Source organism: Parasteatoda tepidariorum, chromosome X2, assembly GCF_043381705.1.
Source record: "Parasteatoda tepidariorum isolate YZ-2023 chromosome X2, CAS_Ptep_4.0, whole genome shotgun sequence".
NCBI lineage: Eukaryota > Metazoa > Arthropoda > Arachnida > Araneae > Theridiidae > Parasteatoda > Parasteatoda tepidariorum.
Window position 1 is genome coordinate 20,144,188 of NC_092215.1, and position 27,698 is coordinate 20,171,885.

Sequence of the window (27,698 nt, forward strand, 5' to 3'; positions counted from 1 at the left end):
AAACTAATGAACAGAATTTATTATTTTTTCAGCAAATTAACAATTTTTATAGATAATTGTAGCTATAATGTGAAACATAAAGCTATGTTTGCTCAATGACATATAAATACTTTTAAAATCTTTTTTAATTATTGTAACATTATTTAAATATGTTATAATCACACATGGATTAATTTAGTATTCAAAGCAATTAATTGTTATCAGTTTTATTAATTACTGTAAGTGATTAATCAAATTTTTAATCAAAGTGGTATGTTTCAAGAAGAATCTATTAAACTCAGAAGAATGATAAATAATTATGAATAAAACCTGATATAAACTATGTACTATGTAATTAAAAAAATTTCCACCCTTTTAAATGAATTGTTAAACAAAAAAAGTTTCATTTAAAATTGTTTTATATACAAGCCTGTATAATAAATATTTAAAAAAAATAAATAAATAAAAAAAAAATTTTATCTCTCAAGAATTTGAACAAGCAAAAAGTAAATAAATATATAAATAAAAATCAACAAAAATTAGCAGTGATATTATAATAGTATCACTACTATATAAGTTATTCTAAAATACTTCTAGAATATTAGTAATTCCAAAAATGTCATATATTCTCAAAGATCTTTTGAGAAAAATTATGTATCTATTCTGAGGAAGGTACCATTTCTTTTAATAGGTATGCATTAGATAAAGGTATTACTTGAGAACAATAATGAACCATACATAAATAAAACATGATGAACCAAATAAAATTTTGTTATTGTGAGTAAAAAACTATTAAATATGTAAGTTTCAAATTACTGGTAAGACATGAGCCATAATGGCTTAAATAAGTAGATTTCAAAGTAATTAAACAATTTTAAATTATCTCTCCTCTAAAAAAATTAATATATTTCAATGTTCCATTATTATTGAATGCATTTTCAAACATGTTTTCTTATACATTTATATTTCAGTAAAAAAAATCTGCACTTTAGGCTGGCTGTAATTTATAATGCAAACTGAAGAATGTGTATGTGTTTTGTTTCTGACAACAAAAAAGGAAGACTAATTTTAAGATCATAACTGATCAATAATTGGCTATGAATGATGACATAATCAATCAATTCTCCCTATAAGGATTATTTCGTGGTCTCATGCAAATCCTTCTGCATTCCTGCATACTGCCTCCCTAACATTGCCTCATAATTTTAATTTTCTTTTTTCAAAATTAAGTCTTGTGTCTCTCTTACGCTGCCCACTGCTGTTGTACATTGCATATATATTTTGTACATTGTATATATATATATTTTATTGGCCTATTTTTGACTATCTTTTTGCACAAATTTTCCAGTTTGCTGGTTGCTTATGAAAAATTAAAAAAAGTTCAGAATTTCCTAGAAGACTTAAACACATTTTCAATAGTTTACATATGAAGTACAGAGAAGAACACAAAAACATAATGTGCTACTTTCATAAGATTAACAATTAAATGAATTCATATTTCTTTCAAAAATATATTAAGATTATTTAATGTAAAAATAACTAACTACAAAAATAATTATATTAAAATAGACTTTTTAAAAAAGAATTTACATATTGGAAGTTCTAGTATGAAACATGCAAAGTAGTTGAGGGACTTAAACACTAAACACAGTCAAATAAACACTATAAGATTGCAAGGAGGAAAATGGTTATAAAAAATATCTGGTACCTTTCAGATAAGTCATCTAAGTGTTGACCAAGGGCAATAGCATTATAACCATTTTTATGAGCACATGCATAAATTCTGCCTCTTTTTAATCTGCTACAAAAGCTGCATATGGAAGTACATTTATCAAGGCTTGCAGCTTGGCTTATTATATCTAAAAAATAAATGTAATCAGTTAGAAACAAAACATAAAACAATGAACTGTTTAATAAAATATAAACTATGACAACCTTGTTCTTCATAAAAGTAAGGTATATTAAGAGCTTTCATATATGGTATAAGAGGACTAGGGTCATATAATGGACTCTTGGGATCCACAGTCATGGCACCTATTTCAAACTGTACACCCTGCAATGAAAATATATTTAAGCATAACATTTCATTTGCAAATCTAATTTTACAAAATTCAACGAGTTAATACCTTTTTACGAGAATAATACTGATACTGATGAAGAGTATGCAGTAGAGATAATGAGTCTTTACCACCAGATACGCACACTAAAACTTTATCGCCATCTTTGATCATGTCAAATATGCCAACAGCCTAAAAATACAAATACTATGATTTAAAAAAGAAATGTTAATTAATAAAATGCAAGATGATCAACAAGAACAATAAATCACATGTTTAAATATGATAATTTCAGTGCTGTAACAACGATATGAATTAATCTATTAGAAGTGGTAGCAAAAATGTTTATAGAATGAAATTAGATGAAGCTAATTATAATACTTTTAGATATTGCAATACTAAAACTTTGTACAGTTGTGTTTCATATTTCTATCATACAATGATATAATCTTAACTTAGTTTTTCAAATTCTAGTCCATACCTTTTTATCAATAACAATAGCACAAATTATTAATAAAGTAAAATAAAAAGAACAACAGATATTTATTGCAAATTTCAATATGATAATGCATTTAAACAAGTTTTTGCTTGAATACAAATTAAAAATATACAGTTAGAAATCTCATAATGAAAGGAGAAAATTTAAGAAAATTGAATAATGTATTTTTTTCTATTATTTATGCTTTTATCATGCTTTTGTTTCTTCCAATTTAAATTATAATCTGGAAAATAAATCTAGATTATATATAAATTCAATCTAAAATATTTCAATCTACTTCATTCAGATTAAAAACAAGCCAATATTACATTTAAATTACAATGTATCTAAAATACTAAGGAGATACCTTATCAGAAAATAATTTGATCTAGATGGTCAAATGTAAAATTTAAGTATTATTGATGCAAAATACCTAAGTGTCATAATGCCATTTTCTTCCAACATAAAAATTGAACTGGCAAGATAAAAATTAGTAACTGTATTAATAAAATAATTTAATGATATAATTATTATAAAAATTTAATTTATATATAATCTAAGCAAATAAGCTTTCAAAATAAATGTTTTAATTTTCTTATCAATTAATTCGTAATATAAATTTTTAAAAAAAATATGTGTTAAATTATTAGGATAAAGGATTAAAAGCACTATGGCTTAAGATCATTTTTCTAAAGCAGATACAGGTGAAACCAGAAAAAGTTTATCACTCATGATATATATTCAATTTTCGAAAATCAGTAAAATAGCACTTGATAATAAAATATATCTGGTCTTAAAATAATAATTTTTATAAATTATGAATTAATTAGAGCTGTTAAAAATTTTTTTCTTCTGTTAAATCATCTTCTAAACTCTTTTATCAACTTCCATTTCATCTTAATAGTTTCTGTTTTCATAACTAGAAAAATAAATTCTTCTCTAGATGTAAATGCAAATCATATTTTCCACTAAGCAAAAATAACAATTTACTCAATATGTGAATTATTTATGGGGTTAGACTTAGGTTACATTTTCATTAGGCAAACACAAATTACAATATGCAGTGATACCAGATGCTCTGCTTTCTCCAAAAATATAATAAAGTGGTAAAAATCTGAAGACCTGCAGAGTTTAGGCTAATCTTGGCAACATGCTAGAAGGTTCAACACAAAATAAGTGAAAAAAAGTGAAATTTTACATCTCTAATACCAACTTATCATCTAATACCAACTAATGGATTTTTATAGATAATTTATAAGTAGTGGGAGGCAAAAAAACTTTACATCAATTTACTAAAACATGAATCATACTTAAAAACATAAATTTTGCTTTAGAAAAAAAAATCCATAAAGTTTAATAAGTTGGTATTTCTGAATACGTTTTTCAATAGAGAAATTTCTTAAATTTTTTTTTTTTACAAATGTGCCTAAATAATTTGTGAGATAAAGAGTTGAAACTATGATAAAAACGATTATCATAGTTTCAACATTTCAACAATTAACATATTACAGAAAAATTACTTTCATATAAGTATAGTTGCACCAATTAAATAGCTAACACATTTGATTATATTATGTAGTTTAATTCCTGATAGAAAATACAGCAAAAATATGAGAAATCCCTAAATGAGCTTTTAATTTTGTAATATTATATTGATTCATTCACAAATACAGTTATTTTAAGAGTATTTTTGTGAACAGATGGCAATTTTCATGAAAAATTAAAAGTAGTTTTTCGATAAAGTAGAAAAAAATATAAATATGAGACTCTATTCTTATTACACATTCAAGCTGTTTTTACACATTTAGTATAATTCCGTAAAATAAAATTATTGAAATTACTGAAAAGTAAAACCAATAAAAGATAATAAAAACAAAAAACTTACTTTTAAAAAGGGTTTGAAAATTGCAGTGGGTGGAGAATACCATTTACATTTTCTAGAATTTAAAATATTATTTTGATTTAAATTTGAAGACTTTGCTATAAAACATGATAAGCTACAACTATTGTTATTATGTTCTAATTCACTTTGTGAAATACAACTTCTTTCTTCAGTTCTTAAGCAACTATTGAAGTTACAATTTTCATCCTGTTCATTTAAATGATCACAGTTATTGTTTATTTTATTAACATCTAAAGTTTCTTTTTGAAGAACTTTTGCAGTGTTTCTCACAACAAACACAGGTTTTTTAATATGTTTCATAATTTCTCCAATCATATACTGTTTTGCTTCACTGGGCAACAAAAACCATTTCAAACTTGAGGACTCAGAATCAAACATTAACTGCTGGTCAGGTGTGAACTTTCTAGAGGCTTCCTAGAATAATACAATTTCTGTTTAAGAATATTATAGTAATACCTTTTAAATACAAACAAGCATTAGAAGATGTTTTTTTAAATTTCCAATGGCACATAAAAAGACAATTGAATATTAGAAAGAAAACAATAAATCTGTAAATGAGAGCAAGTAGTCCAGAAGCGTTCTAAGATTGATGTCCGATGAAGAGCAGGGAATCCAAATAGGTGAGAAAAGTCCATCTCTTTGTGGAGATCACACAAGATACAAAAAAGGATCAGAATCATGCTGATGTGACATAGATATTCATTCAGGAAATTGTGTCCATATATCAGACGAAACATGGAAACAGATTTCATCTCAGGCCACTGAGGGACATTGAGAATCTGTTTAAGATATGGTTTATTGGAATTGGGATTTTTGAGTTCTTTGTAAAAAGAGTCCCTGCAGATGTTTTTTACTAGACATTTTATTAAAAGAAAGTGTGGAATTAGATCTCAGGAGGACAGAAGCCTCCTGCAATGAAATATAAACTGATAAAATCACAAGGTATAATAAATATAGTGATTTATTAAAATCGATGTCAATGAATTTAAAATAATATGTTGTGTATTTATAATGTCATATCTTAGAGGCTGTTATTTAAAAATTGTAGAACTCTTAATTCAGCCTTTTAAAGTGAGGAGGTATGACTGACTTAAAGATCAATTATCTCAAGACTTAATTTTTGTGTTTACCTATTTAATTACAAATAAAATTCTTTAAAAAATGCTGATAAATGCTTCTAACATAATAAATATACCATACAAATTATTAATAAAATGAAAAAATTTAATCATTGTATCAATTGTGAAGGAAAAAATAAAAAGAACTTAATAAAAACATAAATTTACATTGGAAATACAAAGGGATTTGTTTAACATTAAAATCAAGTCTTAAATGGAACAAATTTGTAATGAGCTGAATATTTTTTAGTTAATTTTATTACACGTACCTAACACATTATTAAACTTCAAATAAACTTATTCAGTTAATTGAAAGTAAATTTATATATTACATAACTTAAAATAAATCGAGCCATTTCAAACAATTTTTAGATAAGACACATTCATTGACTTTTGAAAACAGTCAAATTGCTCCATAACAATTTTGGAATTCCGTTCTTTAAGGGAAAACTTGGTAGCTAAAAATATAAGTATTTAGGTAGCTAGTTTGGATATTAATAGCATTTAGCTTAAACATGAATTTAAAGTGAGTCAAAATAGGTAATTAAATAACAAAAAAAGTTATTTTAAAAAAACAGTAAGACAGAACCATTAATTTTTACCTAATCATTCATATTAGAATTTTTTTTTTACCTCAATTACTTTTTACTGAAATAGTATAAATTCAAATGATAATACTTACCCCAACAGCATTTTCAAATACAGTGGATGCATCAGCTAATAGTTCCTAGAAATTATTTCAGAGTCAATCACACTTGTAAGTAAAAAGAATGAATACAACAAAAAAATTTAGTGTACTAAAAATAATAATTTCTGAAGAACAGCTGTTAAAAATTCTCTAAAAATAAATATTGTAGAATAACAACTGATGAAATGTCTTTCAGAAAATTTTAAAAAATATATATATATAAATAAATATAACTGCCCAGCATAATTTGGATTGTGTCATATTTAAATAAATACTGCTATAATTTTAGATTAACTTTCTTTTACAGCGAACTTTTAAATGAATTTATTTTAATCTTTTCAACTAATTTTTAAGATATATCTCATGCTTTTTTCACATATTCTTAATGATGAGATAAGTAAACTGTAGGTAAATAAAACCATTCTGTTCAAGTATGACTTTCCGAATATCTGGAATGATTAAAAAAAACTTAAAATAAAACTATATTACACATATGACTATCAACAACTACAGCTTTTTCAAATACAGTAGCCACATCAAGTTTCCAAAATTATTTCATACTCGATCAATATTTAAGTCAAATAAATAAATAGATTGTACTAAATAATTTCCACAAAATAGCTTTAAAAAGACCTCTAAAATTAAAAATTACAGAATAATAACAGATAATACTGGGTAGTGAAGCAATGAATATTACTTTCTTGTTACACTTGAGCTAATTCTACGTAGAAAAATGCTGAGATTAGGACTGGGCTATAAATCTATATATCGCGACATATCGATTTAACGCCTGTATCAGCAGGCCGAGACAGCGACTTTCGTTCCAGGAGAAGCATCAGAAATCTGATTTAAGCCGTCGAGTAAAGAAGACGTACGATATAGCGATATAAGATACGCAAAGATCTCTTACGTTTCGATGCCAACTCGCGCTGAGGAAGACGATGTTCGTATCGTTATATTGAAATGGCCTTGATTGATGAGCGGTAGAATCAGAATCAGTTTTGAGAATATATATCGTGATCTCGCATGTTCATTTCCGCACCTCTTAGTTTTTTTCTTCTTTGTCGCGACTTGATATTGTTTCTTGTAGATTATTTTCAGTGGGACTGACTTTGTGATCACCGTCGTTACCTTGTTCTGAACGTAATCTATTATTGAAAAGAATATATAAAGTGTTTCTTAATTAATTAGGTAAATTTTTTTTGAAACAAAACTTTATTTTTTATTTTTAAATGAGAAAATAAATTTTGATATTATATGTTTAAGTATTATTTTACATTATTGAATTTATTACAAACGGAAATCTAATTTGAGGTGCCCATAAAGAATTAAATTAATAAGTAATTAAATTTGTTAGGCTATTTTTTACTTTATTAAAAACTTTTTGGATAAAATAATAATTTAATGGGTTTTTATTACTGATTTTAAATTTATAAATCTTTAGTTGTTTTCATTTTTATAAATAAAATTATAACAAAACTTATTTTTCCTCTTTTGGATTTGGACATAAGTCAATCAACTTTGTTTATTCAAAAAAATTAGTAATGTTTGCGATTGCGACTTCTTTTTTTAAAATCATTTAGCACTTCGTTTTATTAAAGAGTATAATCGTGTTTTTTAATTTTCTTTCAATATTGTCAGTTGAATATATTATCGAATATCATAATTCTTTTGTTTTTATTTTTAAGAAATTAAACCTTACTTTGTTTTTTCGTTCAGAATTCGGTAATTATTCAATTTAACTTTATTATTTATGTGAAATAATAATGATAAAAAATAGTGTTGTTTTAAAAGTTTTTTTTTTTGTTTAATTTATTTAGCACTTTGTTTTAAGCATACAAATAATTTTTAACGAACTTATTTTTTAAATTTTCTTTCTATATTGTTAGGTAAATATATTGATAAATTTCAATTGTATTTATTTTTTTATTATTTATTTTTAAACTAAGAAATCTTTCGCTATTTGCGAAAATCATTTTTAGAAAATATAACATTAATATCGTTCTTAAGCAAAACATATACATCAAATTCATAAATTGATTTAAATCAATCTGAGTATGAAGTTTTGACAGAAATTCGACTTTCTGGGCCTTACAAGTAAATGAATTTCAAAAATACTATATCGCAATACATCGCTATATCGAGATGCAAAACTGACGATTTCTGACGATATATAAAATTTCTTATATCGCCCAGTCCCAGCTGAATATTATTGTTTCAAAAATAAGATTCAATAAGCAGATATGAAATTGGAAAAAAGAAGAAAAAATATGTTTAAAATAAATTAAAACAATTTCCTAAATTTATAAACTGTCATGTTATGTAGTTAGATATTATTTAAATTTTAAAATAAAACTTTTAACAAAAAATTAAACTATCACTAATAAAATATATATTTACTTAGACATTAAATAATATTACATAAAAAAATCAAGAAAGCAAAGAAGGGTGTACAAAATTGTTAAATATCAAAATAAACTGTGCTATAAAATCTAAAAAAAGGCATAAATTTGAAATTAGAGTGGATGTTAAACAAGATACTATAAAAAATATTACTGAATGACTAGGAATCTTCATATTTTCAAAAGTTTCATTTTTCACATTGAAGTGCCCAGCCTTATAAGATATAGATCCTAGCCACTTTCTACTAAGAAACACCTAAAAAAATTTATATGCATAGCATTACACAGTTCATACAGGAAAAAAGATTAGAAAACTTTGACATAATGTATTCTAGGTTGTAATTTCTTTTTAAATGATGACTACATGTTTATCTCTAGTAAAAGAAAGAGATAATATGTATAACAAGCATTTCAGAGAGACACATAATAAATTAAGAAATACAAATTATGTACAATTAGAGTTGAAATTTGTTAATCCTGACAAATTTTCCCTTTCTTTATTTTAACACTCTTTTCCATATTATCGATTATTTTATACTGAAATAAGTTACAATTACAATGATCAAGAACTTGTCAGAATTATATTTTACCATTAGCAGTATATATAAATAATAAAATGCAAATGAATATAAAACTTAAGCATATCTTAATCATGCACAAGAGATTATAGTAGCTTCAGGAAGTTTAAGTAGTTATATGTACACACAAGTAATTAAAAAAAAATTAGACTAACATTTTAGATTTATAATGTTGTTAGTTTAAAGGAATTTTAGGCTAAGAATCAATTTAAATATTTTTAATATTAAACAAAATTTTAATACTAGAAAATTACTTTTTGAAAATAATATGCTAAATTAAATGCTATTATGCATGCCTTTTTCTGCAATTACAATTTCATTAAACAAATTTGGCCAATTAAAAGCAACAGGATATGTGAGTCTGGGTGCTGAGAGTTGGGCATGCAAATTTAGTACTAATAATACAAATGGCAATAAGAAAAACACATAGTGCTGAATAACTTTTGATGTAATAATATGGTTTCCACAAATAACTTAAAAAATAAATTTTAAAAAATTTTGTTGTAAACTACAGAGAATATGAATGATGTTAAAAATATTTCTAATTTAAAATAAAAATGAACTCAAACTTTTTGAATTATATGTGAGAATTTTGAAATAAAAAAGAAACTATAGTGTATTAAAAAAATAAAGAGTAACCAGAGAAATTTAAACTGCATACTGAACTATGTACAGATCTAAAAGCTAACTCACAAATTTCAGACACAATATTTAAATTTCAAAAATATGATTGAAAAAATATCTATAGCCTGCGTAGCAAAAATGACTTACAACATATTCAAAATGTAAACTTAATTTTGTCATCCTATTTTTAATTTTCATTGTTTTTATAAACACATGAAAAAAAGAGAAACTATTCAATTTATCTAGATTAAATAAAAAAGCTTAATGCAAAATAATTAAAATAATAATTTTATAATTTCAATATCTAGTAACAAGTATAAAAATTAGGTACCTGGTATTTCTTATGCTTCCATTCAGCTGTTTCAGGATTAAAATTATATTGAGGTAAAAGTTTCCAACCATTCTTTGCAACCATTGCAACAGCATCCAGAATAAAATTTATGTCAGAATCAGGCATGAAAAATGGAAATGTTAATCGTATGAAACCAGGGCGCAAAATCTCCCGTTCAGAATATTCACCTTTACGTCTTAAATGGGTTCGATCCAATGATCTAAAAAATATAAGTTCCAAAGCAATGAGTAACAAACATAGGGATTTCAGTAATAAATACTTAACACCTGAAAAAAGTTAAAAAATAAAATAAAACAGAACTTTTTGTCGAGAAAAATTAAAAGCCTAAATTATTATTAGAAAAATAGTAGACAACATTTAAAAAAAATGACAAATTATTTAAAATAAGCTTTGATCTGCAAAAAAAACATCAATTATTTTGTATTTGATTCTCTAAAAACATCCGTCAAGAATTAAAAGTATTATATAACTTAATATGGATACATTATATAAAGTTTTAAATTGATAAACGAACTTTAAGTTCACAGCACATCCAAATATAAGTCCCATGATGTATGTTCTTATAAGACCCATATTGAGTTAATTTTGATCCCAACTGGGACCAATGTAAAATAGTTGCTAGGGAATATTCTAATCGTACCTGAAACAAAAATTTTTCTGCATACAAAATTATTCTATTCTAAATTTTAACTCAACTATTCCCTACTATAGTTCATTTTAATAATAGCTTTTAGTTTCTCAAACGTTCAAAACTTTGCTGACAGTACCAGTAAACAATATTTTGTTTAAATTGGAAGGGGTAAGATAGAGTTGATAAAGGGCTATAATAGTGGAATATGGAATGCTAAATGTGACTTTCATTTCGAATATTTTATTTACAACTACTATTAGCTAGATTATATAAAAATAAAGAATTTTAAACCTATCTCCTGATTGAACACTAAAAAATATTTTAACTTAAATAGCTATAACTGTAACTGGTCTTTAAACGGTGCAATATCAATATCAAGTGATTCGCTACTAAATTTCAATGTTTTTACTTGATGATTTTTCAACTAACTTTACAATTTAATTTTTTAAATTAGAAGGAAGATATTTATTCTAAAATATTGTTCGTCACTTCTTACATCACAACTTATAAAAATTCAATAGCAATACAAACATTTATGTAAGAAATAAGAATATAACCAACATAAATTTATATAACTCCATATTTTGCTATAAATATAATTTTCTATTCATGTAAATAGCAAAATAATTTGTGTCTCAATTTTTTCCTTATACAGTCGGACCTCTATTTAACAAAGTGTCTAAATCCCGATACTAAGTTCGTTATATGGAAAATTCGTTAAACAGAAAATCGCCTTTTGAAATGCTTAAAACAACACAAAACAGGTTTTAAATTCATAAACACTAGACATAATGAAAATAGCAATTCGTACACCTTTATCTTGTAAAGTAGTATTTACTATTTATTTCATAAATCTTAACCATTAAAGTAATCTGCATGAAAAGCAAGAATAGAGCAAAACATTATCCAGTGTAATACGATCATGCTACATATATTTTCAACAAAAAAAAGCTAAATTTATGCATAAAATTATAAATGCATTTATTACAAAAGTAATTTTAAACCTACATTATCACATGCGTTCTTAAGTTTAATTGCTACTGATAAAGTCCGTTAATTTTCTGAGTTTTCAGTTTGAAATGCAAACAAAAAGGGAAAGGGATTTTACTGCTTTCTCTAAAAGTTAAGTAGCTTCTGAAATCAATTCTAGATAATTTCCTCCATAAAATGCGTTAACAAGTCTAAAATGTTCTGAAATATTTTGAAAAATAGGGAAAGTGGATCTCACAGAAAAGTTCGTTAAATAGAAATTTACTTCGCTATTTGGAAGTTATTTTAAGAAGAAATTTCCAAAATGTTCTTGGTTTCTCGAAAAAAGGAAGTAGTTAAACAGAATTCAAACTATATATAGGATGCAATTATTTTATAAGTTATCATAGTTTGCATTTCTGATTTTTTTCATAATCTAACTCTTTTGAAAGTTATTTCTAAACATTTAGGGAACATATTCACCTAAAGTAATTCATTTTTCTCTGATTACTACTTAAATTACATGTTACAAACACATTAATAATGTTGGAAGGAAGTAAACCTTAAAATACAAGCAATGCAGAATTAAAATTTGAATTATTTTCAGTTTGATGTTTTGAGAAAACTAAAAAATTTTGCAAGGGACACTAACATTTTGTTAATCAATCTGAATTGAAAAGTTGAATGTAATAAAATCAAGAACCATGCATTTTAAATAAAAATTTAAATTCAAAACAAATAAAGCTATATTGCAATTTTATACAAAATATAAAAATATATTAAAAAGAATATAAAACAAATAAACTGAGTTGAAAAATTCTTTAGCACTAAAAATATAATAATGGAACTCTAATTGTATGAACTCTGGCCACCTATTTTCCCAATTCAACTATCTGGATCACTTAGATACTGTTAAACTCAATTTAAAAACACTTCAAAAGATCTAAACATTTGCCAAAATTTGGAAAAAAGATTTTTGCCAAATTTATAATCATTCTAGAAAAACAGGCAAAAATTATTATTGAAATATTTGGTGTTTCTTTTGCTCTATGACTACAATAGTTAAGACAGAATTTTAAGTTATTAAGCAAAATTCATTTGCAAAATAAAATGTAATTGCCAATTTCTTATCAAAATACAATTATATCCAAAAAAAGTACAACTACTAGTATAGAAAATTACATAAATTAATAGTAAGATCTAAAGTTAACTTGCTCCACATTGTTTAATAATCAAATAATTTGAATACTTATTCATTAATTACTTAATTTCCTGAGATCAGCTACCAAAAAGCGCAGAAAATTAAGAGTTCGATTATAATTCATATTAACAACATACATTAATTATCATTAAAATTGAATACAAATCATACATGTTTTCAGCAAGGAGAGTATCAAAATTTGTAGCTAAATTCTCATTAATTCCAAGTAGGTCTAAAGCATATGCGCCAGCACAGGCACATCCACTTCTTGTTTGTATTCCAAACATATCATTCAACAAGGCACAAACATAATTATGATGCAAATACATGCCAGACTTTTCATGGTAAATAACAAAAGAAAATATGGGTAATCTTTGAACATGGGTATATCCAAGAATTTGAAGCTCAGGGACATTCTCCCACTTTTTTAGAACCATACTGAAATAAAAAATAAAAAAGAATTAGTCTTTCAAAATAAATAAGCATCTTTATGCACGAAATTCAATTATCATAAATTTTGATTAACTAAATAATGTCTCACTTATTTTTAAGATCTAGTTCATTGAAAGGAATTGCATAAAATGAAATTTTATCACTTATCTTTATTTTATTTAAAATTTCGGAGCATTTTCCATTACGCTGATTTGTTTAATTTAAATTAAAGAAATTAAAAATAAGTGTATTTTTAATGCATAGACTAAGAGTTGGAAAATTAGCTACGGAGTAAAATATTTAACCTTGGTAATCTGAAGATGTTAAAGAGCTACAGTAACATCCCAGTTTCTCAGAACTGGAAAAATAAAAATCTACATGACAAGTATTCAATTATCTAAAGTTAAATAAACAATAATATGAATTTAACATTATATATACATAATACTTACTACATACATAAGCTTATTTGAAAACTTTTAATTGAAAATTTTTACTTGATAAGTCATTTTGGTTGACAAAAGATATTTCTGTAAGTTATCCATTTTATAAAAAAAGGAAAATACTTTAAATAAAGCATAATTTGCTTTATAGCTATTAAATTTTAAAGTAGAAATTACATTATTAACAGCAATTTTCACGAAAACATATAATTTTTAGTGGGACACTATATTAATACTTTGATGACAAAAATTTCAATTTCTAAACACAGCAGAAAATGAATTATTAGCACTTAAACATTAAACAGGAAGAAAATACATTTTGAAAAGGCAACAAAGACATGATTGAAGATTTTCAAAGATCAAAGTCTTTCCAAAGATGTCTACTAGAGCATATAGCCAGGAACAATGTATCACATGTCTAAAAACTTATTTTTGAATAATAAATTTTTTCAATGCTTAAAAGAATTTCCAAAATGAATGTCTACTCTAAAAGAATTAGTTGTAATAAGTTATGCTATTCTGAAATAGTTTATGTTAGAAAAATTAGGGATTTCACTTTGGAATGTTATCCTATCATCACACTGTTTTATTATCACATTGTTTTTAAAAAGAGTTTGTTGTAATAAGTTAAGCTATTTTTCAATAGTTGATGTTACTAAAAAAATGGTTTTGCTTTGGAATGTTTTCCTAATATCGTTGGCAATTAGGAATTGTATATTACAGTAGGCTTGCTATTAAGAAAAATATCATCTTAAAAATATTCAAAACCTTTTTGCATATTAAATTAAACTAGCATCAAAAAGTTAATTAAGTTTCCATATATTTCTATTATTATTTTATCTTGTTTGAATAGATATAGTATAAAATTTTGTAGACAAATTTAATAAAAGTTGTGTTTATGTAAATTAACTACCTTTCACATTGAGATGATAAAACTAATCTTATGGTAAAATAAGGGAAGCATAAGAACAGTCATATATTTCATATTGATATTTATTTGATATAATGATTGATAATATTGTACAATGCTTTTCAAAAGACCTAATAAATATGATGAATTTGAATAAACATAAAAAATGAACAAAATATGCAAATGTTAATTACTTGCAAATTTCTTTGTCTCTCTTTGATATGATATCTATTCCAACAGCATCTTTCAGTTGAAATGCCATGCCTGCTCGAATTGCACCAATGATAGAAGGAGTTCCACCTTCTTCTCTCATTTCAATATCTTTTAAATAGCGGTGACCATTTCGTGTAACCTGCAAAAATTTAAACATAAATAAAGTTAGAGTTATGATGAATAGAAATATTACTCAGATATAAATTGAGTAAAAAATAAATAATCAACAATAGGTTACAACTCTTTCTGTGACACAATTAATAAAAACTAATCAGCAATAAATTTTATTGCGGATTGAAAGTAAAAAAAATAATTAAAACTATTAGAAGCTTGTACTGATTAATTATAGCTTATGTTATTAATATAGAGGTATGCAAAAAGAATTTTATATAATATAGTTTTTATATTAAAATGTTATTTTTACAAATTATTTTTCACAATTATAACTGCACAGTTTTAAAGTTAAAAAATGCTAAAATTGTTTTTAAAATTGTAGAAATGTGTAAATATATTAATAAATATATTAACATAAATGTAAAAGAACACAGCTAAATCTTTCTTGTGAAATTTATTCAGAATGATTCTTAGATAAAAATGAAAAATATTAACATGATATTAAATACGTAAGAATGCCTCTTATTCTGTAAATATTTTTTAACATTTATATCGAAAATAGCAACATCTTGAACGCGCTAATGCCATATAACGTTTCTAAAAATACAATATATTCTAAGATCCAAAAAAACATTTGTTTCGAAGAAGGAAATGTCCAACATAGTTTTACAATTAATATCAAGTCAATTTAAGATTATCAAAATACTTAAAATCAAAATAAAACAAAATTAGTCTTTAACAAAAAATTAAATAAATAAATAATAAAATTTTTTATGCATGGAATACAATTATTTTCTATGCATGAAACATTTGCATGGAAAAAATTGTTCTATTCCATGCATAGAATATTTTTCATAAGGTGCAGATTTTTAATATAACACATCAATATGCTTGGAATGCTTCAGTATAATGTTTTGAATGCAAATATATATGTTTAAAGATAACATTTCCTTAAATTTGAAACTTTTCTAACTAAGCATTTCAAATTAAGCTACATACCTGAGCTAAAATGGTATGGGATTTTAAAAAATGAAAGTCCAATTTTCTGTATTCTTTTTTAATATTAATTATTTTGCTGTTCATACATTTATGAAAATGAAATCATTTTTAGGTAGTTCATTTTAATTTTAATATTCTTTTTTATTTTTCAACAGTTTCAAAAATGATCCTCATACAAAAAACAATTTTCTTTATCATTTATCCTTGCAGCTACTAGCCTTCAGACAAAAGATTTAATGCGTTTGAGAAGAAAGTTAAAGTATTTATTTTGTTATTCTTTTATTTTCAACGTATTTATTATGATAGACGTCAAATCTTTTCTAGCAGAAATAATGATATACATCACAGATTCGATTGTTTACTAACACTTTAATCTAAAAGAAAAATGTTTTACAAGAAAGTAAGGTTTTCATTCCAATGTCACAGGTAAGACTTGTATTTCAATTTAGTTTCCCCCTTGAACATATTCATGGAGGAAGCTATAGTTTCTCCCCCTGAAGAATTTTTTAATATTAAAAATACAAGTGAATAACTTGATAAACACTCAAACTTAGTACCATGCTCAGTTTTATTGCTATCTTATTGTAAAAAGTTATTAAATACAGGAAGAAAATATGCATCCGAAAAACAATCTTTATTAGAGCATGAAGGAAGCGTGGAATTAAGTATTTTATACCTTCATTTTTCACAGTAAATTTACCGTATTCTTGTTTCATACTTCCTTTATGAAGAGGTAATATTAATATAGATTTTTTTTAAATATTTCTTCTGCAAAGAAACCTTTAAAGTTATAAAACAGGCTGTTTAATTCTTCTTCAACTGTATCAAACAAACTCTTTCAAACTGAAAAATATGCACAAGTATTTGCATAAAAAAATAAGTTGGCATAAAAAATTCTGACACCCGATGCCTAAAAATTTTGATAATTACAAATTCGCTAGTTTTAAGCAACACAACAAAAAATATAATATTAACGTTTAAAATAATGAACCTTTTCCTTTGATATATATTAATTTATATTAAATAATGATAACTTTCAAGAAAAAAAAGGACTATATTTAAACTAGGACTTAAAAAATATTTTTGAAAGAATATAACATTAATCATTAGTATCTAAAATAATGAATTAGAATTTAAAAGAATTGATTAAGATTTTAAAAAAATTATAAGAACTTACAAAAAATATTGTTCCACCTCCAGGTTCACATGGAACTGAATTTGAAAAAAGATTTTTCTTTGCAACTAAAATACCTGTTGAAAAAAAATTAATTTTTAGTAAAATTACACAGAAGTTCATGATTGCTGATTAGCATAATGAGCCAATTATATAAAAGAATTGAATTTCAATCACAAGATTAAAAAATATAAATGACACTTTGATGTGTGTACAGAATACAGATACAGATTCTATGAGAGATACAGATTCTCACATTCATGTTTCATGAAGTCATATGAAAGCTTCAGAAAGATTTAATATCAGGACTTTTTGGAATGAGCTGTATTAAAATAAATATTTGTTCCAAAAGCAGGAATAAAACGATATTTTTCATTATATGGTAGGTTCATAATTATTTTAATTATTTTTCTCCTTAAATGTTAACAAGGCTTTATGTCAGGCCTCTCAACAGACCACTGAAAATTATTTACATCTGTATGCTGTATACCAAAGTTTGTCAAAAATTGAAACTTAGCTTGGATATAATGTAAGCATACTTGTGTATTAAGCATTATTATATGGTAGAACACATATATTTTTGATTGGGAAAAAATAAAGAGAGGTAACAAGCAGAATTGAAATTAATTACAGAATAACTTATTTTTTTTTTAGTACTTCATTAATATTTTAATTAATTCACAAATAATTTTAGTTTTGTACAATCAATATCATCCATAATTAGTTTTTCCAAAGAAATATAAATGAAAGAATAGGACCTAAGTAATAAAATAAGCAACAAATTAGTTACCATTATTATCAAGTTTCTTGAAATTAAGATCAATTATTATTATAATAAAAAAAAGTCTTCAGTCATATTCTTAACACAACCATAGTTAAAAACTAGGATATTGAAAATAAAACTTCATAAAATTGAAATAATAAAAGTTTGAAGCTACGTAATTTGATTTCTTCCGAATCAATGATTGAATACATATAAAAATTAGTGTTGAAATCAAGAAGTATATACAGCAGAAACTTGATTACTAAAATCTCTTTCTTCATTCACCAGGCAGAGTAATACATTTAGTTATTTGGAGGTTTAATTTATCAACTATTCAAAAATTTTGATTATATGAAGTACATTTGGTCCCTGTTACTTTGGATAATCAAGGTTGTACCATCAGGGCAAAAAATAAATATAGGTTTTGATGAATAATTTTTCGACTATTGAGTTTAAAATAATTAATTCCATAACATAAAACTGTTTAGAAATTAGAATCTTACAACAGTAATGAAATCATAATTAGTATAAAAAAAATTCTGAATAAAAAATTATAAAAAGTAAGTATACAATTAAAGTTGATTCTGGGTTAGTGCAAAATAAAACTTTCTGTCCACTAACAACATAATAAGAAACATATACTCATAATAGTTTGTACTTAAGCTATGGTTTAGTTTATGATATTAAAGATTTAGTATCAATTTTGAAAAATACTGTACAAACCCGGAGTATCTGGACCACCAACAAATTTATGAGGAGATATAAAAATGGCATCCTTGTAAGCAAGACCCTCATTTTGTCTGCAAATGTATAATAATAAATGTTAAAAAAGTGAGACTTTAACAAAGAAAAAAAAGAACAAATATGTTTATTAATAAGTAACCTAAAAATTAAGTTTCCTTCTTTTAACACATACATTGTCAGAGAAAAAGATATTCAAAAAGCATAGAGGGATTTGTGCAAATATTAGTATATAAACACAACAGTTCGATAAATTTCTTGTTGTTGCATTTTTTTAGTTAGGATGTGAAATATCAACATTTTAAAAACTATTAACCTTTTAAAAACAAATTACTGGGTTTATATGACAGATAAGAGAAATAAAATTTATGAATCATTTTTATTACATATGTTTCAGTTATAGTTTAATTTTACTTTAAATCATATTTGAAAGAAAATAATTAATTTAAATAACAGTTTTGCTTCCATTTTAATATCTGGAAAGATTTAGTAATTAAAATATGACTGCAATGGAGACTGTTTGCAAATATAATAAAACTGCAATCACACATCCAACATCCTTTCCTTAAAATAACCACCTGTAAAAGTAAATTGGGACATTATTAAATTTTTTGTTTAATCTATGGATGGTATTATTCCCCAAGAAAGAGATAAATCTCTTTCACTTTAGCGCTGAAATTTAATAATACTTAATCAGTTTTAGTGCATACATTTATCAGTTGCAACAGAATTTAGTTGCGTTCTATGTTCATTGTAGTTAACTTTAGTATTTGACCTAACTAATACAGGTCTGCAATTACTACATTTTTTGTAAAATATTTTATTGAATGGTAGACAATCAAAAACTAAAATTTCAGAATATTTGTTGATTTTTCCACCATTTCAAAAGCCTCACCTCGAAAGAACAAGAAAGTGATTTTTTATATGAACTTTTGAATCATTTACATGTAGTGGTATAGAAAATAGCTTTAAATCAAACTTACTTAACAACTGATCATACATTAAAACTGAAAATTTTCTATCACTAGAAAAACTTTTCCCAAAAAGCGTACAAAGTCCGCAACCATGCTAATAGCTAACAAGTGGAAAGTTAATAGCTTAAGAGTCACTTTGCTTGAATTCAACAAAAATAAACAATGAATGATTTTTTAACCTAATTAGAGCCATAATAATTTATTGTTGGCATTTTGTTCATTATTTTTAACATTCAGCTTTATGGAAGAAAACAGAAACAAGCTTACGTAATATAAGTTTTGACATAAAATTAATGTACTTATTATTAGTCATTCTACTGCAAAACAAATAGGTCTAGTATTGTTAAACAATTTGTCTTTATTTACCCGAAAACAATTGGATTCATGTTTATATCAACATAAGGTCCAGCAGCTGCATAGTCCCAAAATGATAAGGCACCATATCTATGAAGTAAAATAGCTATTTCTTTATCATCTACAACAATTCCGGTAACATTAGAAGCAGCCGTAAAAGTTCCTATTAGTTGATAACCTTGATTAGTATGTTTCTAAATATATAAAAAAAGAGAAGCTGTTTTAATATGTACAACAATTAATATTTGAATACATATCATAGTCAATATACAAAAGCTTATTTAACAAACGTAACTATCTTTAAAGTGAAATCTTAAAATACTTTCATATTAAGTACTTAATAATCTTTACCTTTATACTGCTTTATACTTTTTAAAATATATATTGGTATAGTTAATGACTAACAATTTAAATAAAGCAAGCATCACATTTTGCTATTAAAAATCTTAATTTACAATGTTTAAAAATGTAACTGTGTCACTTTAAGATAATTATTGTACAATTTTAATAACTCAAATTTAGATAGACCAATTAAAAACTAACAAAAATTAAATTTAACAATAAGCAAAAAAAATTTTCTAGGCAGTACTTCTTGCAGAAAAAAAAATTTCACCAAATTTCAATTTAATTAGTCTTTTATAAAGATTGGAAAAGTTAACTGCTATGTATACAATACAAATATATGCTATTTTACATTCAATTTATTTCATTAACAATTGCCTTTTATAGTAAAATTTTGCAAAATACTAAGCATATCAGATAATAAATAACATTTGAATTCAGTAAACACAGAAGTTTTTGATAATTTATATAAAACAAACTTTTCCAGTTATTTCCGTAAACTCAATAACTAAATGTATAAATGTGTAAAGTGAATAAAACAATGTTTATAAATACCTTCAATTCAGATTCTAAATGCTCAAGATCAACTAAGCCAGTGGCTGTCTCTTTAATTCTCACAATCTACAAGTAAAAAAAGCTTTCTAATTAAATATAGAAAGTAATAAATAGTAGTAAGGAAAATAATTTGCTACGAGCAAAAAAAAAAAAAATGATTAATCACCAAAACTTATCACAAAAATATAAGGAATGCATGGATTTAACACAAATTACACCATAATTATCTTCTTTTACTAAATAATTATTTACATATAGCATATTTTCTAAATTTGCAATTAATTATGAAATTATTTTAATCATTGATTTACGCAACTTAATTTTTTAAGATAAGGAAAAAGCAATGAAAAGATGCATTATATATTAGTTCTCATTTCTGAGAATGCTTCTTCAAATAAAATTGCTTCTCTATATACAGCATGAGAGTAACTCGTGAAATTGTTGAAGAAGCATGAAGATTAATAGAGAGTTTTTTTACAACTAGACAGTCAGAGGAATAAACATTTCTTGGATTTCTGCAGAACATTTTAACTTAATTGTAAAAAATATATTTTTTTATTAAAAATGTTTCTTTTCAATACATCAATTTAATAAATATTCAGATAAGAAACATACTTTAGCATTAATTTCTCTCCAAGGCAATACATTTGAATTATGTTCATAAGGCCCAACAAACACCACCTATGAAAATAAAAACAAAAAGAGTTAAAAGTTAAAATGCATAGTTTTTTAAAAAAAATAGAAAAAACATTTGTGGTAAAAAATAAATTAAATTACAACTTAGTTAGAGAAGATTAATTACTTTTGACTTTAAAACAGTTTTAAATAATAACATGAATGTAAAAAAATAATATTAATCAAAATATTATAAATGCCTGATACGGAACTTGTCATACTGCATTTGATTTACAGTATGTTTCTGATTATGCAGGCAATAGAAACATTTTATAAAAACATCAATATCTATAAAGAGGGAAATTTATTAAAATAATAAAGAGATATAGATCTTCCAGATTTAGTACGAAATAATTTTTATAAAAAAAAGTGAACTACACAACTATAGAGTAAATGAATATTAAAGAAAGAGTTATAAAAATCAAATGACTTACTGTTGGAATGTTAATACTTAAGGCATGAATCAACTTGTTGACAGCACTTGTGCAACCATTTCCAGTCAAAATAACAGCATCATGTTCACTAGCATTTACAGATTTTCGAATAATATCCCTGGTAAAATAATTATGATAAATATTAATTTTCATCTAGTAATATAATGTTCAATAAATTACAATTAAAATAAATGTTATTTGTAATTCTGTCATTTTCTTAAACAAGTATCTTGAGCTATGTCCATTTTTTTCAATACACATTTTAAGCAATGATTATTTCAAAATAAAAAACACACCAGTGTTATACAAAGTAAGAGTTCTCTATTACTAAGATTTTTTTTTCTTTTCTTTTTTTTTAAAAAAAAGGGGGGGGGGGGGAAGAAACAGAAACTTTAGTAAAAATAAATTCACTATGTATCAAATATAAAAGATTTACATTTAGCAAAAAATTGAAAGAAGACGCAAGTTAAAAATAGCTACATACAATATTCTTTAACATTAAGGGATAAATCAAGTAAAATTATATTTTATTTTAGTTCCCTTAAAAATTTTAATTTAACAAGAAAAAGTTGTGTTCTGGAAATATGTAATATAACATTGAATACAATAATATTAAAAAAAATAATATACAATTTGACATTTAAAGAAAAAGAGTGAGATACAGAATGCATTAAAAAATTAATTGAAAAAATGCAAACTGATATTAAAAAATTATTTTATCTCATTATGGTTCATATTTACTTTGATACCTACTTGATAATAGAAGCAAAAGAAAATACAGCAAAAAGTGTAAAAAAGACAAAAACGATGAGTAAAGCATGTGAAAATACAGGGTGAGCCAGTCAAACCTGCAATTTTTGAAATGACTGTAAAAAATAAACAGATGGATATTTAAAAATTGTATTGTTACTATCTTAATCTCCATTAAAAAGCATTTAAGAAACAACATTCTCTGTTTACAAAAAACGCCAGTAAGATGGCGTCCTTCCTGATCGAGACATTCTTGCAGACGATTTCTGAAACTGCCCATCACATCACGGAGCATACGCTGAGGACCGATTGCTTCACCAATTGCTTCAAAGTTTTTCACCCACAATTTGATTGAATTAACAGGCGGCACTGGTCTATTTTGATTAATTTGAAAATTTGTCCGGTAACGACGCTGAGCGGCTGCATAACTACTACTTCGGTAAAACGCTTTCACAGCGAAAAAACGTTGTTGTTTAGACCACTGCTCCATAGCTACTGAAATGCTTAGTTGTGGGGGACACAATGGTAACCTTGGTAACTCTCTCCGCCCACTTCCACGGCTCCCCCGCCCTTTTCAAAAATGCAGGTTTGACTGGCTCACCCTGTACTTTTAGTAAGATACCGCCTTCTCATTAAATAATTTAATTTGCATTTCATAAAACTACAAAAAGGCTCCCACAACTTTAAATAACAATTTTTTGTGTTAAATTTTAATATATTAAAAGTAAATTTATTTTTACGTCTCACATGTATATAAAAAATTTATTATTTATCATCATCATCAAATTTTTAAACAAACAAATATATAATCAAAAGTGAACTAAAGAACTAAAATAATGCAGTGACAATATATTTTAATAATTAAAGATGGTAAAGAAGAGAATAAATAATTACATATTTCGAAAAGCTTTTAACTGAAAAATGTTGGTATATTTGTCTTAGCCAAAGGTTTTACTCAAATTTAAAGAAAATCCTATTACACAAACCCCTAACGAACAGGAAAAGAGGTAAACCCAGGCTGAGATGGCTGGATTTAGTTGAGACTGACTTCCTTACTCTAAAGGAGAAAAACTGGCGAACAAGTGTCAAAAGTAGAGAGAAGTGGATTCGAATTCAAGGGAAGGCACTGGCCCACCCTGGGCTGTCTAGCCAGATATGATGATGAAAGGTTTTCATTTGTACATTTAATAAAAGCTTTCAATAAATAGTTTTAAATTTTAAATATGGTATAAACGATTAAAGTATATCTTGTATTTGGCAACATTTGGATAAGACAAGTGTATCATGGATAGGTCAAAAATTTTCAGTTAACATACATAAAAGGGTTTAAACTGACTGATAAAAAAAAGGCAACATATGAAATCTGAATAAATTTTTAAAAGTGAAAAAAAAAATTTCTTCCATATTTCATAATTTTATACATCTACTGTTTTTTTTCACACAAATTCAGGTAAATATCCTTTCTCTCTCACAGGAAAGATTAAAATTATAAAATTTAAGATGATATCAATAAATAGCATTAGTACATACAAGCACACTAAATAAAAAAGAAAACTAACTTAGCTTCATGTCTGAAATATGTACTTTGTAGAGATGTTGCAGTTATTGTTGTGTGTGTATTACCATAAAACGGAAGAACATGATTACTAATGTATTCTTCAATAAACTTTACAGGCTGACCAGATGCTGCATAATCACAATATATAACTAGAAAATCAAGATATATATAAATGATAATCACACACAATTAAAAAGTTCTCATTGCTAACAGGGGTCTGTCCAGGCCAAATTTACTACCGTTTAGCGGTACCTTCACAAATTCAACTTTAATAAAAACGGTAGCAAAACAAAATACTTTTTTTTTAAATTTTATTTTTGTATCCCGTAAGAAACATTAAATCAATATCTTTACCATATTTTTGTGTTGATTTTTCAATATAATTTTTAATTTTCACAAATTATGTCTAAATTTTCATAAAATAGGTACCTCTCAGAAAAACCTAGACAGACCCCTGATAATAAACATTTATTATCAATTCCTAATTAATTTTACAAACAGCAGAGTTCTAGTCGTTCAAATTTCATTCCTCTTGATCACTTTTAAGAAAAGTGTGTAATTAGTGTTTACATTATAAAACTTCAAAATTCATAGATGTTAATATCTCAGAATACTGAGAAGTTACACACAGACACTAAATTAGTGGAAAACATTTCATTTGCATTAGATATTTTTCTTTCAGAATTTCTTTGTTGTTGTTTATAAATATAGACTAATTTTAATTATATACAAAGAAAATGTAAAATAGCTGTGATTCATATTCATAAAAAATTGTCTAAAAGCAAATCAAATAGGGTAATGACCTCAGATGGGACAAAATAACAAAATAAAGCATAGAAAAGATATACTAAATTATGTTTGTTAAATTATAATTGCTTTTTATAGTCATTTAACTAATTAAGAAGAAGAACACTTTTCCTATATTTATTTAATCAGTTCATCTAATATAGTTTTAAGCCCTTATATTTTTGTTTTTATAGTTACTAGGAGCAGTTAATTCATAATTTAACAGCAATTGTTTAATAAAATTTAAAAAAAAAATATAAGCTCAAAATATTTATAGATTTATCTTATTGTCATTCAAGTCATAAAATTCCATGTTAGTAAAAATCTTTTGATTACTATTCAACACAATTGTCACGCTTTAATTTTGGACTTCTGATAATCATTGTCTCTTCAGTGTTTTTTCTTCTTTTTCCCTTTAAATTAAAAATACACTAAAGTAATAAAGTAAATGAAAATAGAGATAGATAATGGAAGGAGTTAAAGAGGAAATGCAATCAAAGTTTCGTAAAATGTTAACGCTGAGGAATGTAACAACTGTTACATAAAATATGAATAAAATCAGCAATTACAGTTTTGATTTGAATGATTTTAGATGTGAAAGGTAAAATAAGTAAATCTCTAAGAAACCAGGAATAATTACACTATGAAGTTACATGAACATTTACACAAAATTATGAAGAAAAAAAAATTTCTACTTTGATTGTCACGATTTTAGTTGTGAATTTCTATCAGACTAACATGCACTGCATTTATGTTGAATGCTACACAAACAAATACTACACAGTTAAAAATAATAATGAAAAAAATCAATAATTACTATTTTGATTATAATGATTTAGTTTGTACAGTAAAGAAAAAATAATAAAAAATCTCTACTGTCGAACAATACACTCATATTCACAATGGGGATATTTCCATATCGTGATTTGTCATACCAAGTATAATTACCAAAAAGATTTTAAGCTAGCGATTTTTTTTAAAGGAAAAAACACATAGAAAGTGTTCAGCCCAGGGTGGCTACGAGTTTTACCTCAGGAGTTGGTCCTTTTTGTGATTTTTCCCCGCATGGGCCCCTACCCAAAAGTTTCCAAGTTTTAAAAATTATTCGGACACAAATCATGATAAGGAAATTTTCCCTTGACGTGATTGACAATGGATGAACATTAGCTAAGAAAGCTTGATACCATACTTTGAAAACATTTAAACTAAAATAAACAAATTTACCAGATCTCCAACCAAATGGTCCATCAAATTGCGCAGTTCGACTCGAAATATTGGAGTAAATTTCTTTAAGAAGCAGAGATCTCTCTTCAACTCCTAGGGATTCTGGTTGTTCAACGGTGGTGTAATCCTCAGGTAAGGAATAAAAAAGACGATTACCAGAGTTTTTCACTGCAGGTACGTGTTGAGCACTCAACTCAGCTCCATTTTCGATAGATTTCTCAATTTTGGTTACGATGTTTTCCATCATATTAGAAGAAAAACATCGAATGAATTTATTAGGCTTTAAAATCAACGATCGGATTCGTATCATATACTACAAGAAAAGCGAAGTTATTGTGATAAACCACAAAAATATCACATTGCAAGGTAAGAATTCGTGGAGAGATATTTCAGATGAGTTTAATATGAATCAAATTTAAATGTTTATGAATGAAATACCAATTATACACGTGTCTATTGATGATATGATTACTTTTTTTTTTAAACAGTGGTTGTCAACAAAAGTTGATATATGTCATTGATGGATTGATCTAAAAGAATAGCAACTGAGATTAATTAATAAGTTTTATACATTTTTTAAAAATTAGCTTATAGCTTTCCAAAATTGCATTAATATCAATTATAGAAGGCGCTGTAATCTCTAATAATTGAATCTCATAGAAGGGAACGAAATCTAAACTGATTTCTCTAGCAAGTTAAGAAAACTTAAACTTTCGAAAAACCTATTTAAGAAAGCTCAAGTGCATTTTAGGAAAGCTTAAAATTGATAGTGAAAACAGATTATAATACCCTTTTTAAAGAGTTGAGTTTTCTTCAGTTTGAAATTGACGAATGGATGGGTGATCGTGTAAAGCTAAGGGTGGCGGCGCTAGTGGTAAAATTGCTCTTTCTAGACTTCCGGGTTACTGCTTCCGATATATTTTTACGCCGCAGATTGAAAAAACGCGCCATCATATTATTGCATCATATCTTTTGCAGTATTTCACATGTACCGAGTTCTTTCTTTCAGCCTTTAAACTTCAGCATTATCATATTAATATTATAATCATTAGAATATTTTCTAATTAGGCTATCTTAAAAAGATATTTTTAAAGATATTTTTGGTAACATTTTATTCAAATGTAGCCAAATAAGGGATAAAATACAAAACATGGCAAACCTTAAGAATTATTCACAATGAGATATTAACTTTCCAAAATTTTTTTTGGCCTTACGACCTCTGAGAATCAATACATTTCTGAAAGCTCTTATGAATGGTTCATGTGGTTTGAAAAGTT

The 27,698-nt window shown here is 25.5% G+C and overlaps 1 protein-coding gene across 1 annotated transcript in view; it reads right to left on the minus strand.

Moving 5' to 3' along the window:
* LOC107455864 (uncharacterized) overlaps window positions 1-27,297 on the minus strand; it is a 39,091-nt gene extending 11,794 nt beyond the window's left edge. Inside the window, exons 1-17 of the mRNA XM_016073586.4 lie at window positions 26,422-27,297; window positions 24,413-24,560; window positions 22,104-22,221; window positions 21,610-21,675; window positions 20,995-21,060; window positions 20,110-20,291; window positions 18,752-18,828; window positions 17,269-17,342; window positions 14,960-15,117; window positions 13,152-13,418; window positions 10,159-10,378; window positions 8,780-8,881; window positions 6,218-6,262; window positions 4,400-4,831; window positions 2,106-2,228; window positions 1,915-2,032; window positions 1,688-1,838 (exon numbers count right to left, since the gene is read on the minus strand). Coding sequence (XP_015929072.1) covers window positions 1,688-1,838; window positions 1,915-2,032; window positions 2,106-2,228; window positions 4,400-4,831; window positions 6,218-6,262; window positions 8,780-8,881; window positions 10,159-10,378; window positions 13,152-13,418; window positions 14,960-15,117; window positions 17,269-17,342; window positions 18,752-18,828; window positions 20,110-20,291; window positions 20,995-21,060; window positions 21,610-21,675; window positions 22,104-22,221; window positions 24,413-24,560; window positions 26,422-26,731 — 2,657 coding nt within the window. The 5' untranslated portion in view covers window positions 26,732-27,297. The remainder of the gene's footprint in view (window positions 1-1,687; window positions 1,839-1,914; window positions 2,033-2,105; window positions 2,229-4,399; window positions 4,832-6,217; window positions 6,263-8,779; window positions 8,882-10,158; window positions 10,379-13,151; window positions 13,419-14,959; window positions 15,118-17,268; window positions 17,343-18,751; window positions 18,829-20,109; window positions 20,292-20,994; window positions 21,061-21,609; window positions 21,676-22,103; window positions 22,222-24,412; window positions 24,561-26,421) is intronic.
* Window positions 27,298-27,698: the final 401 nt, after the last annotated feature.